We start from the raw sequence: 17340 nt of genomic DNA, 5'->3' as shown, positions 1-17340 counted from the left end.
AAAAGATATGTCTGACATACTGTAAAAATCACATTTTCCACTCCATGTACTGTTTATTTTCTACTGCTCATCCTAACCTTATTGTAGGGATACCTGACAACGGAATCATGACATTGGGGATTAGACAGTCTCTAACTTTAGAGGATCAGCATTAATAGACTTCAACCGATTTTAAATGTTTATGAAGGTCCTGTCTTAAATAAGTATGCAGCTTTGTTAGACATACAGTGTGATGTATTGTAGGTTTTGTTTTGTTTTATGTTGTTGGTGAATGATCTCATATATTCGAGGGCATTGTAGTTCTGCTGTAGAGCAATGTTCTACTGCAGTAATGCAATTAAATGTTTTGTTACCTGGTGCAGAAAATTCATTTGTATGAGAATTAACAGGTTATAAACATGGATATATTGTCCTCATTCCTGCATTGTTACCTCTAGACTTGACTGCATCAGTGCAGCTGTGGTTTTTCTCTTACATTCCACCTTCTGTGAACTTGAGATCATTCAAAGTTTTGCTACCTGTGCCTTTAACAGCAAGTGTTGTTCCCCTTTCGCCCTGTGCTCGCTGGTCTATGTTGGCTCCTGGTGAAGTCTTGATTTTAAATTCTCATTGTTGTTTTCAGCTGCTTCGTGGCCCTGTCTCTCCCTATCACCATAATCTTCCAGCATACTTATACAGTCAGTTCTGGTATAATATGTGTTTCTTCAACGTGAATTGGCTTTAATGTGATTGAAATTTAGACCACTATTTGTCGAATGTGAACTTTTCTTGTCTGTGTTGGCAATAACCCGATTCCAGCCCCGTTAGTTTAAATGGTGCAGCAATTGTGAGATTTTCTTATAACATAAGATCGCACAAGAACAGAACTATCACATTATATCAGAACTGACTGTATTATAATTCTGGCCCCTCGCTCATCTTCCATTTTAGTTGCATCACCATTGGTAGATGTGTCCTTAGTTGGCTAGGTCCCAAGCTTTGGAGTACTCTCCCTAGTCATTGGCTCTCTACTCTCCTCCTTTAGGACACTCCTTACAATCTGTCTCTTTGACCAAGTTATTCATCATCTGACTTACTATCAGTGCCAAACTTTGTTTTATAATGCTCCTGTTAAGCAGCTCTAGATGTTTCATTGCATTAAGGATTTTATATAAATAAAAGTTGTGTATTTACTTGCCAAAGCAGTGGAATGTTCTAATTGTAGATGTCTAAATTTTGTTTTAGAAGAATGTTTATCATAGTAACACGTTAAGGTAGATATTCTGTCTCTCTTCATGAACAGGGGTAATGGATTGCTGTTTGAGGGGTGTATTATACAAAGATGGTGTATTCTACTGCAGTAACTATTAGAGTGATATTATTCTATATGAAGTATAATAGTACAGGTTGTCAGCTGGTTTGATGAAAATTTTTGCTTTTTGAGTTTATATTTTATTCCTTTGTTAATGGAATTTAAATGAAAGCACAAGCCTATCAAAGGCTTCCTTCGTTGTCAGCTGTAATGGTGAGGCTTGATATATCGTTTTCAGCATATGTGGGACTATTCAAGGAAGTGAAGAAAGTGTTTCTAGTCACTGATGGAAGTCCTATCCAACACAAACAAACATAATTGTGGCGACAGGAGACCAATCTCAGTACCAGAACATTACTGCAGGAGTTCCTTAGGGCATTGTTCTAGGCCCATTTATCTTCAACTGCTTCATCGTGATGTCTTTCCTTCCATCATAAGGTCAGAAGTCGGCATGTTTGCTGATGATTTGTGTTCAAAACCTTTCTGATATCAAAACAGTCTGTATTCACTTCAGACATGGACAGCATTCAGGGTTGAGCTGATGTAACGTTTACACCACACAAGTACTAGACCACAACTGTCTTCCAAAATGAGACAATTTAACCTAACCATCTTCCCTGATATCCTTTAGATTGCCATTGCTCTATACTCCACCATTAATGTCTTGGAGGCTTCACTGATTAGAAACTTAACTGATCATTAAAACTAAATACTCGTGCAATAAACAGATCAGTAAGGGCACTTATAGCACAACAGTGGTGTTGGCAGCTTTGAGCCAGAAAACCTTGGGTTCAAGTCTCATTTGTTCCACAGGTTTGTCAGAACAATATGAACAGGTTAGTGCTTGAGAATTTTGTGCAAGAAACTCACCTGACTGCCCAAAGCCTGACCACTGTGGACAAGGCATGAATCAGAAGTGTGATAGACACTCCCCTTTTGTCTCGATGAGTATAGCTTCAGCAACATCCATGAAACTGAACACCATCCAGGATAAAGCATCCAGTGTAATTGGCACTTTGTCAAACACCTTCCCCTACTAGCTCACATTGATAGTGTGGATAATCTAGATGATGCACTGCAACAACTTGCTAATGTTCCGCGAGAACACATTCCAAACTTCCAGCTTCAAAGGTTGCACATGCATAGGAGCACCACTACCTACAGGTTTCCTTCAAGGATGCTCAGGAGTACATACTGGTCTTGTGTTGAATTAATGATTTCTTTGAACACCTACTGCTCATGTATATTATTATCACTCATCAATTTATTGTGTTTGGTTTTCCTTCATCTCTTCAAAGCTGCACTTGGCTAAATTTCAAACCTTGTCGATGTTACTTAGGTGGTCATATACCTTTAATTAGTTGACTAATTGTGGCTTATTAATTATCACTGAACATGTGATAATCGGGCGGCAATGTGATAATTGAGGAATCACTGAGTCAGGAAATCATCTGCATAACAAACAATTCACCAGGATTAGGGCATTAGCATTTGCATTATCTCTGAGGATGACCTCATCCTGCCATTGTACCTGGGGTAACTTGGAACTATGAGTAACCTGGGTTGTCTTGAGTGGCATGTGACTGTGTTGGGGGGGGAGGGGGGAGGGATGGGGGGAGGCATTACCTTATTTGGATATTCCCTGTAAGCAACTATATAATTCCTTAAGAATCTGCTGTTCAAGAGAAGACCAGGAATCCCTGTCTCTGGCACACGAGCGACCATTCTCTCTCCCTCCAGGGCCTGGAGTAAAGATGGAGGTAAAGCCATGCTGTGTCTGTAAGCGTTTTGCTTCGACTGAGGCGGGAACGGGACGACACAGGGACACCACTACTGTGCTACAAAGACCGCAAGTCCTTACACCACTCATTCTTTATTGTTGCTCAGCATCTATGGTACTGTCCCAGCACTCCACACATAGTATAGAGTAGGTATTGAATTAAATTGAGAACTTAATGTGCCTTAACTAGACATGCAGAGGCACTGGCTGTGGTTTGCTGCCGTATCTTAAGATTTCTGCATAATTGGATCCATTGTTTCTGTTGACATGGAGTTGATGATACAAACAGATGATAGTGCTGTCAGCTTGCATTACAGCTGTCTGTTGGACTTTGTGATATTTGTAGCTGGATAATCCTGAAATTTAACCTGGGACATTTATAGCTATAAAAATTCAAAAGTGATTATGCTGCCTTCCGTGTGCCATCTGGCTGGAGGACAGCTGTAGGCAGCTTGAATTCTCTATCCATCTGACATGTTCGACTCTGTTGCGCCTCATCTCTGTGAGAGTTGGTTTTCGCACCTCAGCCAGGAATAGAAGATTGATATCCATATAACCTGTTCTGAGAATCTTTTATTAATATGGGGTTACTCATGATCGGCAACAAATAACAAGGATGTATTTTAATCTGCTGAAAGTGTAATGTCACCTGGACACTGATGAAGTTGCTATCTCCTTTCACAGTTCTGTCTCTCGAAACGAGAAAGACTTGCATTATGTAGCACCTTTCATAAGCTCAGATACCTGGAAGCACTTCACCGTGTTTGATTTGACATTTGAGGTACTTCTGAAGTGTACTCACTATTGTAATGTAGGAAATATGGAAGTCTGTTTGTGTACAACAAGCTCTCTCAATTTGGTAGAATAATGACTAAATGTTGTTTCATAGAAATATAGAAGATAGGGGCAGGAGGAGGCCATTTGGCCCTTTGTGCCTGCTCACGATCATGGCTGATTGTCCAACTCAGTAGCCTAATCTTGCTTTCTCCCCGTAACCTTTAATCTCATTCGGCCAAGTGCTATATCTAGCTGTGTTTTGAATATATTCAATGTTTTGGCATCACCACTTCCTGTGGTAATGAGTTCCACAAGCTCACTAAAACAGATCAATATAGGGTACTTATAGCACAATGGTGTGTCTCCAGCTCTGAGCCAGAAAACCTTGGCTTAGGTCTGACTTGTTCCAGAGGTTTGTCAGAACAATCTGAACAGGTCAGTTAAAATATCTGAACAGGTTAGTGCTTGAGAATTTTATGGCAAGAAACTCAGCTGACTGCCTTTTGGGTGAAGAAATGTCTCCTCATCTCCATCCTAAATGGTCCATCCTGAATCCCCAAAGTGGGGAACATCCTCCCTGCATCTACCCTGTCTAGTCCTGTTAGAATTCTATAAGTCTCTGAGATGATCATCCACTTCTACCTAAGGACCTTGCAGTAGCCATCATCAATCTTGAGGCAACAGTTGAGACACAGTGAGACACTGGACACTATTTAGGAAGCTGCTCATTGATTTGATCCTCTTACTTGCCCACTCTTCCCGGAAGAGATGACAAGGGTTACTCCTCTGCTTTTCTGTTCTACTCTTGATGTAACTTGCTGCCATGGGTCACGTAGTCCTGACTGTGAAGTTGCACCTTTCTCTAGTTTCTCTCCATCTCCTTCATAACTTTGTTGAATTCATTACATCCTTGAGACCCACATCTTGCTCCATTGACTTGATTCCCTGTGAACACCCCAGCTAACCACTGTGCCCCTGCTGATAACCCAGTTTTATTGATATTGTTAATTATTCTGTCTTTAGGTGCTGTCACCTTCGACTTTAAGTCTGCTGACATCGTTCCTCCGCAATCAATGCCATTGCCTTTGCGCACAACAGCCCTGTCTCTCTTCTCCACCTCGTTTGAAGTTTTTGCAGAAATACATCCTCTTGCAAACCTGTTCAGAGCTGTTCTTGCACATCTCTGGAGCAGGTCGGACTTGAACCTGGGCCTCCTATCATTTTAATCTATAAGATGGCAGTATCACCATCACTTTGTCACACAAGCTAAAAGTCCTTGAACATATTGGCATCTTTCACATTTGTACTAGACTTGCCTGGAGCTCTAGAGTTTGAACACCTCCAATAAAGTTTCTACTCATGCCATTGTACCAAAATCGTTGTTATCAAGTTGCAAATTGCATGCTGTTGTTACCATAACAAAGATTCCTCCTTATCTTTCCAAACCTGTCAGCTGCCTTAGTCATGCTTGATAACTGTGGGCGGCACAGTGGTTAGCACTGCTGCCTCACAGCGCCAGAGACCCAGGTTCAATTCCCGCCTCAGGCGACTGACTGTGTGGAGTTTGCACATTCTCCCCGTGTCTGCGTGGGTTTCCTCCAGGTGCTCCGGTTTCCTCCCATAGTCCAAAGATATGCAGGTCAGGTGAATTGGCCATGCTAAATTGCCCGTAGTGTTAGGTAAGGGATAAATGTAGGGGTATGGGTGGGTTGCGCTTCGGTGGGTCGGTGTGGACTTGTTGGGCCGAAGGGCCTGTTTCCACACTGTAATGTAATCATGAAACATACTTTTCCTCCTGTCTCTTCAGTTATGCACATAAGTCATCAGCATTTGCTTGATTCCATTGTTATCAACCTTACAACCCTCAGAGGTATCTGCACTTCCCTAATTCTGCCTCCTTGATTTAATTGCTCCTCTGGTAGTAGTTTTTTTTGCTGCCTGATTCTAAATTCAGGAGTTGCTTCCCCCCATCCTCTCTGGTACTCCACCTCTTTCTTTAGGATGTTCTTTAAATTTATCCAATTTGACCATCTGCACCAATATGCCTGATGACTTAAGGTCAAATTTTGCTTTGTTAAACATTATTCATTTTATTATATTATAGATTGTTCATATATATAGATTGTTGCTGGAAATGACCCCCGCCACTACCAAACAGTTCAAGACAAGCTTTGTTCCCAACTTGTAAGCTGGTGGTCAACCCCAGTCATGGCTTGTAGATAGAATCATGGGAAACATGATACATGGAACTTCAACCAGGGCCTCTGCTGCAATTTACTCACTGTGGTGCCTTTGTTCTTTCTAGTGGGAATCAAATCATTTCAGCAGTTCCATGCAGACTAGTGCTGTATTTCCTTCACCTGCTTTATAAAGCATTATAGGTCCAAGCACACTGCCACCCTAAAGCTGTAAGCTTCAAATACAGTTATGTAAGATGCAACAATTTTTGGTGCATTCTAAGATTGACTTCAGACGTAAGTTGATTGGAAAGGCATTTCATTATGAAATAATAATCAATGTAGTTGACTCTCTGTTAAGTCTGTTTAAAATTTAGTTCACTCCCTGTTTCCAGCACAAGTTGATTTGCTGGTCAGTTCGCTCCTTTCCCCAATAACAGTTGCCATGGCTAGTTTTGTCAGTTTATTTTCCAAATGCTTCTCATGAATATCTTGGTTCTTAACTCCGGTTTTTCCCCTCTTCCCTTTGAATGTTATAATTCTGGGGATGGTTCTGTGGGACTGTACTGCACTTCAACGAAGTGGGAATCACTCATATCTGAGTGCATCAGAGTTTATAATGCTTTGGCGTTTGTTTGCTGCTCATAGCCGAGCTTGATTCCGATCCTCACTGGGTCGTTTTCAGCATCGTTTGAGTCTTTTGTTGTCCCGCAATTTCTGCCCTGATAAGATCCGCTTGCTTGTTGCAAACCGGGGCAAAAACATTGGAGGCTTCAGATTGTATTTAGTATTGAGCCAGAGACTACTTATACCAATTGTTGAAACCACATACCTGTGGTGCTTGCTGCATTGTAGGAGTGTGCCTGAGGGACTCTAACTTTCTCGGTATTTTCAGCGACAGCTGAAATTGGGGCACATGTTTTAGAATTGTGTTCCAATTTTAAACCTTTGCCTCTCTTTATCAGTCACTAATGTTCTCTCTCCAGCCTATTAGCTCCAAAGCCACTTATCCTATAACTGTAGGAACTCTTGAAATTGGGGCCAGGAATGCAAAACAAAATCGCACTGCCATTTTTATATTAAAAATTATAATAATCTTGCAGCACTGTTAGAAAAATGTACATTCCTCAAGCTATCCCTGCTCTGGTCCTCCATTCCGAAGAGATTTGTAAGTGGCATTGAATTGGCGGTCAATTACGCAATAATTTGAAGTGGTTTGGAACAAAATGTTTCAGATTGCATTGACTGCAGCAAGTCTTCACCTGCCAATCGATCATTTGCCGATATATTTCTCAATCCCATTCTTCTGTCTTCCCCCAGGCACCTGACTCTCCTTTGTCTAATTTGCTTGTTACCACTTCAAAGAATTGTAGCAGATTTGTCAGGCATGACCTCCTCTTGATGAAGCTGTGCTCACTCAGCCCTATTTACCATGCACTTCCAAGTACTCCGCAATTGTATCCTTACGAGTGGACTTTAAAATCTTAACAACAACTGTGGTCAGGCTAACAGGTCTATAGTTTCCTAACTTCTCCCTCCCTCTTTTTAAACAGGGGTGTTATATTAGCCATTTTCCAGTCCTTTGGCACCCTCCCCTGACTCATGATTCCTGAATGATCACCACCAATACCTCTACCAACTTCTCAACTACCTCCTTCAGAATTGTGGGGTGTAGTTCATCTGGTCCGGGTGATTGGTTCACCTTCAAACCTTTCACCTTCCTCAGCACACTTTCCTTAGTGATGGCTGCTACATTCACCTCTGCTTCCTGACTCATGAAGCTCTGGTATGCTGCTGGTCCTGCATCCTGTGAAAACTGGTGCAAAGTACCTATTCACTTCCTTTGCCATTTCTTATGTTCCCTATTGCTACTTCTCCTGCCTCATTTTCCAGCAGTCCAACATGTGCTCTTGTCTCTTTCTTTCTTTTACAGATCTAAAAATTCCTTTCTAATGTCTTGCAATCTTTTATATTGCCAGCTAGCTTTCCCTCACATTTCATCTTCTGTCCCTTATTGCTTCTGTAGTTACTGTCTGCGGTTTTATTGCACACCTTTCTTGTGCAACTTGCCATAGTTCCTGCTTGTTGGCTTCCTTTGCACGTGGAGCAAGAGAGAGATGCACACACTTGCACGGTGGCTGTTTGACTGTTGGCTGTAGGGAAAGGATTGTTATTGTATTACAGTTAAAATCTGATTTTCTGGGGTAAACATGGGCTAACCTGCCAGCAGAGCAATTTGTTTTGGTCAGGAACAGAGAATATTCACGGGAACTATGTGCCTCAGTCCAGCTAATCAAACACAGACTCTACTTGGCAGGACTTAAGGCTACAAATAACCTGTAATATTGCAGTTAAATTATCAAAGTATGTATTGTGCCAAAACAGCAGTACATGGGGTGTGAAAATTCATGAGAAAACATGCGAGGTTAGGATTTTATCCAGTGGGATGTGCAGTGGTCTTCCAGAATCCTAGATTTTGAGTTCTTAGAATTCAGGGAACACTTGTTACATTTAGGATATGATGGGTCCTATATATATGTCAGTTCCTTATTTTAGATAAAATTATGAAGTTCTGATGTGCAGTTCTGCCCCCTCTTGACTTTCCTGGTTTGTCTAGTATATTGTATTGCCATTCCTGAGTTTGGCAGTACTGACTTTTTTTAAATTAATGATCAACAAATGTACAGATAATTCCCGCATCTGCCTGACATTTAGATCCTGTTGTGATGGATCACACTGCTGGGACTTGTCACCATGGCAAATTTGTTCTTAGCCCATAAGCAGCTAATGTAAACAGATCCCTGCTCATGGTCCTCCGGACCATGCATTCGCCACATTAACTCAGGGAGCCTTCACAGTAAAGTTTTGTCCGCAAGCAAAACGGGCTTTAAAAAGCTTAATCCATTTACTACACTGAGATGTGGTGCATTTTTTCTGACAAAAAAAACTTTTAGGGGTTGACATTTCACTTCTTCTGTTGTGGAATAACCTATTCCATTAAGCTTGTATTGATGCAGTTGGAGAGTGGGCTGGAAAGAGTGGCCAAGATGCTACTTTGCAAAAGACAGCTGAACCAACAGCACAACTGGATAGTCATAAGTTTAATGGTGGAGACAGATTTATCGTCTAATTTTAACTGTGTACTTTTCTAAACAACAACTTCTTGACCTGCTCAGTAAGCCATCTCTGACAACCTGTCATCTCATTTCATCAACAGTCATCACTGAGAGATGTAAAAGAGATCAGAGCAGTGGAGCAATGAAGTTAAAGTTTGTTTCAAGTGGAAGGTGCCTCAAATATGTTCTCCATGGAGTGTTTACTGTCTCAACCATGGAGATATGTTATTAAGGGAAAGAAGGTGAAATAAATGGACAATCTAGTTTCCCATGGTGTTGGATGGAGAAGGCCTATTCACTGGAACAGCAGACACCGCATTCCCATTAAAGCTCCAGTTTCACAGTGTAAGCACAACCCTATGCTAGCCATAAAATTATCCTTCAGGACCTCCTATTACTCTGGAAGCTACACATGTGAACCTTGCCAGAGAGATGACAGATGGAGTTTAATTTAGATAAAAGCGAGATGTTGAATTTTGATAAGACAAACTAGGGCAGAACTTACGTAGTAGGCGAAAATGAGGACTGAGGGTGCTGGAGATTAGAATGGTGCTGGAAAAGCACAGCAGGTCAGGCAGCATCCGAGGAGCAGGAAAATCAACGTTTCAGCAAAAGCCCTTCATCAGGAATGAGCCTGGTAGGCCCTAGGGAGTGTTGTCGAACATTGGGACCTAGAAGTGCAGGTACGCAGTTCTTTGAAAATGGTGTTCTCAGGTAGACAAGGCAAGGTAAAGAAGACATTTAGCATGCTTCCCTTCAACAGTCAGAGCATCGAGTACAGGAGTTGGGGTGTGATGTTACGACTATGCAAAGCATTTGTAGGCCACATTTGGCGTACTACCTACAATTCTGGTTGTCATGCAGTAGGAAGCATGCTATTAAACTGGAAAGGTTGCAAAAACAATTAACAAGGATGTTACCGAGACTGAAGGGTTTGAGTTATAAAGAGGCTGGAAATACTGGGACTTTTTCCCCATGGAGTGTAGAAGGCTGAGGGATAACCTTATAGAGGTTTATAAAATCATGAGGGGCATGGATAACATGAATAACCAAGGTCTTTTCCCTAGGGTAGAGAAGTCTAAAACTAGAGGGCATAGGTTTAATGTGAGAGGGAATGTTTTTACACGGGGTGCTGCTATATGCAACGAGCTTTCAGAGGAGTGACTGAGGCAAGTACAATTGCAATATTTTAAAAGACATTTAGACATGTACGTGGATAGGAAGGATTTAGAGAATTATGGGCCAAACGCAGACAAATAGGACTAGTTCAGTTTAGGAAACCTGGTCGGCATGGATGAGTTGGGCCGAAGGGTCTGTTACTCTGCTGTGTGACTCCATGGTATTGTGGCTTATTTGCAAGTGTTTTGGATGATCAAAATTAGGGTTTGCTGCCATTTACATAACTGGTGAGACCACAACCAAGGGGTGTCCAATGCAGTTCTCATCTCTGTACCTATAGGAAAATAAACTTTGGAATGTATGCAGTGAAGATTTGCTAAGTTGGGTGAGGTTGTTCATCTTCAGGGCGATTCAGTGGAATTAATCTATACTCTCTGGAGTTTAAAAGAATGAGAGATGATCTCCTTTGATAAAAGATTCTGGGAGGGTTTGGCAGGTTCGATGCTGAGAGACTGGTACACTGGACATATTTGAGCTAGAGTGGCATAGTCTCAGGACAAGGGGTTAATTTTTGGGCTCTGAAAGAATCAAGGTGTGTGAGGATTGGAGGGAGTGAAATAGAGTTGAGTTGAAGGCAAGCATAGAATGTTGGAGCAGGCTTGCTGGACTTTATGGCCTACTGGTCCTATTTCTCACGGTATGGCGATCTGTGTACCCACTGTACTATGGTAAGAGCTACTGAACTACTACTTTTTCTCTGCCAGCATTACTGCACAAACCCAACTGCCCAGGAGGAAGGTCATAGGCTTAATTTTAAAGGGCAAAGAATCTGAGATGTGTAACAGTGAAGTGTTAGCTATCTCTAGCATAATTTATTACCCAACCCCCATACCTGGTTCACGTTGTGCATTCTGGCTGATATATTTGTCGTGGAATGGTCTAGTAAAATTATTTCACTGCAATATGATTATATGGAACAGGAGAAAAGGCAAAATACTTAGAACTTCGATCAGTTTCAGCAATGCATCAAATCTGCCCAGTTTCTTTATTTCTTTGCCTCCATTTCTCTTTCTTCTCTGTTGCACACTCATTTTAATTTGCTAATGATATAAAGTTGGGTAGAAATGTAACCTCTGGGGAAGTTTCGATGGGGTAAGGGAACATTAAGGGAGTGGGCAAGAACATGGCAATTGAAAAAAGATGTTGAGAAGTGTGAAGTTGTCCACTTAGTAGAAACAATAGAAAAGCAGATTGTGTTTTATGTAGTGAGAGCTGGGAAATGTTAATGTTTAGAAGGACCAGGATGTACTTGTGCATGAATGTCAAAGTCAACATGTAGGTACAGAAAGCAGCTAAGAACCAAATAGTCTGTTAGCCTTTTTTCACACTTAAAGGTTTGGAGCGCAAAAGTGAACTTACCATAGAGATAAGTTACCGTGAACTTATCATGTCGGGCATTTGTAAGATCACATCTGAATCACTGTATAAGATTTCATTTTCCTTAAGAAAGGATATAGCTACTTAGAAGTGCAGCCAGAGTTCACTAAATCAAGGGGAACTCTCAAAGAAAAAAAAATACTTGTGTGACAGAGTCATTGAGTTTTTTTATCACAACGATTGGGAGCCTCAAAAGCAAAGCTATTGAGAAGCTCTTCACTTGACTTGTTCCTAACCTGAGGATTGTCCAAAGAGAAGTGGTTGAGTGTCCCAGGTCTGTCTGTCTTACGATTCCACTGAAACATATGCTATTCTTAAGGATTCTGTCAGGGAAGGGGCTAGGAGGATATTTCCTCTGGCTAGGGAGTCTATAACTAAAGTTGACATTCTCAGAATAGAGGTCAGACATTTATGATTGAAGTGACAAATTTCTTCAGTCAAATGTTAGTGAGTTTTTAGAGTTCTGTACCCCAGAGAGTTCACATTGTTCTCTCTTTAAACATATTCAAGACTGAGATTGGCAGATTTTTGAATAGCAAGGGAATTGAGAGTACAGGGATAGTGAGAAAGGATGCTGAAGATCAATCAGGATCTTGAGTGATGGCCTTAAGGGCCATATGGTCAACTCCATTCCCTGCTACTAATGTTCTTTATCATCTTTCTTTCTATACATCTTTTCCCTCTTTCCTCTTCTCCATTTCTTCTCTTCTGCTATAGTTTAATTACTGGTATTTCTCTTAAATGGTAAACATTACAATGACTCTAGTATCTGGAGTTGAAACTTGTAGCTCAATTGTTTGGTAGACAGCTAATATCCATTTGTAGTGTTGTTTTGTTTGCAGAGTATAATGCATTATTCCATGCTGATCAGTGCCCCTGTAGACACATTGGAAACTTGGAATTAAATGAAATCTCAAGTATTCCTTGGGTCCTTCCATGAAATGTGGCGAATTCCAGTTTCTTAAAGACACTTTAAAAGCAGGATTCTGAGATTCTCTAACTCATTTATGTGAAAATAATTTCTTGAGGTTACAGACTTAATGATTATCTGAATGATGAAGTGGATGAGGGCACTTTAGGGATGCAGAATTGAGTTTCACTGAACTATAAGCCTGTATCTGAGTTTGATTTTTCCTGATGTTTTGTTGCTAGAAACGTGGCCATCTCCCCTCTTCCTGTCGGATCAGTGCTGGGGAGAGTTTTCTGTGCCATTCTCTCTCAGTTACGTGAATAAGAATGGAACTCTTATCTGGCTAAAGGGAGGAGATGTTACCTGGAAATCCTTTGTTTGCAGCAACAGTGGAATTTACTTTGTAATTCAGAGATTGACCTTTTTTAAAGTGTGAAAGCATATTGGCTGTTAGCTGGGTTGTGCTTCTTATCAAAGCAGGGGCTTTCCATGCATCATGTCAGAGTTAAAACAAAAGTGCAGTTTTTGTATTGTTCTGTATCCAGGAGAAAATTAATTCTGACAATAAGTGTAAGACTTTGTGTCAATGCTATATCTTTAAGAGGTGTATTTTTGTCTTGTTTTCTTTCATCAAGAAAGGTTGAAACAGAGTGAGTAGGCTGCTCAAAGCCAAACAAGTAAATCATTTGTGAGGCCTTAAGTTTTTTAGTTTTAGTTTTCAGCATTTGCTGGGATCATGAAGCTGGGTGGCACAGTGGTTAGCACTGCTGCCTCACAGCGCCAGAGACCCTGGTTCAATTCCCGGGTCTCTGGCGACTGACTGTGTGGAGTTTGCACATTCTCCCCGTGTCTGTGTGGGTTTCCTCCGGGTGCTCCGGTTTCCTCCCACAGTCACAAAGATGTGCAGGTCAGGTGAATTGGCCATGCTAAATTACCCGTAGTGTTAGGTAAGGGGTAAATGTAGGGGTATGGGTGGGTTACGCTTCGGCGGGTCGGTGTGGACTTGTTGGGCCGAAGGGCCTGTTTCCACACTGTAATCTAATCTAATCTGGGTGTGGATGCTCTTGTTTCCCTCTCTGTTCCAGCTAAAAACTGGGGTTCTCTTCCTGCTGCTAGAATTGCATGTGAGACATCTGTTTTACTGAATTTGCCTTTGCCAAGGGTGTGTTTATGGGATATTCCTATATTGGAACAGTTAATTAGTAGTTAATGCATATTATTTTGTTAAGCATTTCGATGGAGTTACAGTTCAGCCAATTCTTTTATTTTTATTTTGTCTGTATTTTGACAGTAGTGTAAAAAGTGTTTTTTTGCTTAAAGTAGAATAGTTTGACCAATCAAATTGCATTTGGAACTCAAGCTTTACACTTGCCTTTAAAATAAGAAAAAGTTAAGGTCTAGGCCAACTTAATATATTTTGAGCAGGTAGTTTGGTCTGCCCATGCCAACTTGCAGCATTAGCTTGCTCTGCACAGACATACAGGTTACTGGGGCAGTGGTGAAATTGTCCCATCATTGTGAATATCAAACATATTATTAACAATATTGCATGCTCAGTGGTGAGCTTGATTCGTTACATCAACAGGAATGTGGTTTAGATGTCACCTTTGGATAGAATTATGAGCATCTGAGGTACAGGAGGCATTCAGGCTCTTTCCACACTTTAATCACTCCAGATTCAACTCTTCTCCAGCAAAAAGCATATGAATCCCTTCACCCTTTTTGTTCCCATGTGATTACAGAAATGGCAAAAGTCTCTCATATACCAATGCTGTTCTCCCACACTGCCCTGCAGTCAAAGGTTGCAATGTTCTCTTGAAACATAATTGTATAAGTAATCTTTTCTGTAAATTCCAACTCAATAAATTCATTTTTTTGTTACAATATTGAGGTTTAATATGTGCCCCAGTTGTAGGGTCCAACTTTTGCCAGTGAAATGGGAATGAAATTGGAGAGGGAAATAATGTAAAACTAAAAGAAATATCAAGTTGTATGACATACCATTCAATCCAGGTGCTCTTGTTAAAGCTGGCTTTATTTGTTTGCATGCTTTTATCTTTCTCTGGTGTCCTCTTGATAAGTTTCTGCATCTCCTTTTTGACAGGTACAAAGTGACAAGCTCACTTTACCACATCCATATTGAAAATGTCGAAAGCCACAGGTTCAAAGTCCAGGTCGCAGTCATCTCATTCGAGATCCCGTTCTCGTTCTCGGTCCCGGTCCTTCACAAGGTCCCGCTCGCGTTCTCGCTCCCGGTCTCACTCTCGAAAACGGAAGTACAGGTGAGAGAATTTCTTGAGATGATTACATCCTGATTTTATGAAGCTAACACTCTCTGATTATCACTGGAAAGGTATCTTTCCAGTGCTCTGCTCTGGTAAAATGTATGATTCTAGCTGGTTAAAATCCAACAATGCTGCCCCCTACGTTGAGCTTCCCTAACGGCCAATGATAACCGCCATTGTCTAATTCTGTACATTCTCAGTTGTTTCCACCTGAGAGAAGTGTGCACTTCATCTCCATATTTCAAATTGTCACTGCCAAATATACAGTGTTAATTGTGGCTCAATGGTAGCATTCTCACCTCTGAGCTAAATGTTGGGTGCAAGTCCAATCATAACAGTTTAAATGAAAAAGTGGATGAGTTGTTAAGACCAGGGAAGGAAGACTAGAATAGTTCCTGTCTTTTCCCATTCTCATTTAACTGCCAATTTTTCTTTGTCACATAGGCTTGCCAATCAGCGAGTGTTTAAGTATTTAAGTGCGCACACAGACAAGCTTCTCTAAGTTCTTAAAAAACAAGTACATTGATTGTATTTAACACTTCAACTAAATAAAATGATTTTTAAAGTTGCTCCATCTCTCTCTCTCATATGCAAGAGTACACATGCAAGTTAAAGGTGGAGGACAGGTAGTGCTTTTCAAAAGTCCAACAAAAGTGATTCCAAATACACCGGGATTATAAACTGGTGTTGTGTGATTTTTATCTTTGTCCACCCCAATCCCAGACTGACAACTCCACATCAATAAAAGTTAGAAGTTTAAAAATCTTACCTATTGACTTGGGTGCTTTCAGATAGGGCTTAGTGACCTTTGGATTTATCATAGAAATGATATAAAGGTGTCTGTAGGCATTTTATCTTTTCAAATGGCATCAACAGCTGCTGAGTTAATTCTGACCACTTCCCATATTGTGCAAATGATCAAACGAAAGGCAGCACTTTGAACTTGCAGGATGGCTAGAAAGAGTGAGAGAGAGACACATGTGAGGTTGCTTTTTTTGGCATCTTCCTGTTTTGTGCCTTGGAGTAAAATATTTTCTTTGCTGTACATTTATTTGATGTTAGTTGGATAATTACAGAATTGATACAATGCAGAAGGAGATCACTTGGGTGATCATGTTCACAGGAGAAAGTGAGGTCTGCAGATGCTGGAGATCAGAGCTGGAAATGTGTTGCTGGAAAAGCGCAGCAGGTCAGGCAGCATCCAGGGAACAGGAGAATCGACGTTTCGGGCATAAGCCCTTCTTCAGGAAGGGCTTATGCCCGAAACGTCGATTCTCCTGTTCCCTGGATGCTGTCTGACATGATCATGTTCACACCCAATCCTCAATGAGCTTTATGACTTGGTGTTGTCCACCTACCTTGGCTCATACCCTTGCACATTGTTTTTATTCAAATAATCTTTTTATGCCCTCTTGAATATCTCAATTCATTCTCCCTCTCCCACATTTCCATGTAGTGCATTTCAGACCCAAACCACTTGCTTACTCCCACACTACATTTGCAGCATTTGTAAATTGCTTGAAATTTGTGCTTGCTTTTTTTCCAAACCTTTTGTAGGAGGGAGCAATTTCTTCCCGTCTACTATATTCAGACTCCTCTTGATTTTAATCACTCCTATCCCTTGCTTTCGGTGTGAATCATGTGATACTCAAGAATCTAATAGACATATATTGTAACTCATGAATACCACATATGTTACATTCTCAGGCACGTTAGTGCCCAGGCTCATCAAGCAATTCAGTTAAGAGCAGTATATTTTCAATAAATTATTGTGCTTCAGGTGATCTTAAGGAAAATGGAGAATGAGACTTTTATGCCATCAGGTCACATGTTATGATAGTGGTGATATCATGAGGATGTTGCATTAAGCTTTTCCAGAATGGGAGACAAAACACAAAATTGACTTAAAAACACAAAGGTGTTTTTTCCTGGTGCCTCTCAATCAGCACAACTAAAACTGATTATCAGGCTACTTAGTAGTGGGAGCTTATTTTGTACAGATTGATTAGTGTTTTCCGCAAACAATATAGTTTAATATAGTAGTAAAATAGCAGTTACACTTGAAAATTATTTTACTGGCTACATTTGTTTTGGCAAATCCTGGAACTGTAGTATATAATTGCAAATACTTTGCTGTATGAAATGGGGGAGAAAAGCATAATCTTTTTCATGGATGAGGCCAGGGACTCTTCAACCTCAGGTTGAACAGAGGTCACTCCAGAATATTGAAGGTCAAACAAAGAGTCAACTTTGGGAAAGTGAGGACTGCAGATGCTGGGATCAGAGTCCAAACTTGTGGGGCTGGAAAGAGGAGCATGAGAATCGACTGTTTGAGCATAAACTTTTCATCAGGAATGTGGGGGGGGAGGAGAGTGAATACATGAAGGTGGAGGGTGATGGTGATAGGTGGGGGTTACGATAAGTGAATGAAGGTGGGGGAAGGGGGTG

General features: G+C 40.9%; 1 protein-coding gene across 8 annotated transcripts in view; it reads left to right on the top strand.

Annotated features, from left to right (window-relative positions):
- LOC122563745 (thyroid hormone receptor-associated protein 3-like) overlaps positions 1 to 17340 on the top strand; it is a 113403-nt gene that overhangs the window by 58178 nt on the left and 37885 nt on the right. For all 8 annotated transcript variants that reach the window (XM_043717922.1, XM_043717928.1, XM_043717926.1 and 5 more), the window contains one exon: positions 14712 to 14889. In XM_043717922.1, the coding sequence (XP_043573857.1) occupies positions 14753 to 14889 (137 nt within the window). In that variant the 5' untranslated portion in view covers positions 14712 to 14752. The remainder of the gene's footprint in view (positions 1 to 14711; positions 14890 to 17340) is intronic.

The sequence above is a fragment of the Chiloscyllium plagiosum genome, chromosome 27 (genome assembly GCF_004010195.1).
Source record: "Chiloscyllium plagiosum isolate BGI_BamShark_2017 chromosome 27, ASM401019v2, whole genome shotgun sequence".
Lineage (NCBI taxonomy): Eukaryota > Metazoa > Chordata > Chondrichthyes > Orectolobiformes > Hemiscylliidae > Chiloscyllium > Chiloscyllium plagiosum.
Note: the sequence above shows the minus strand (reverse complement) of the source record. Positions and strands in the feature narration are given on the sequence as shown.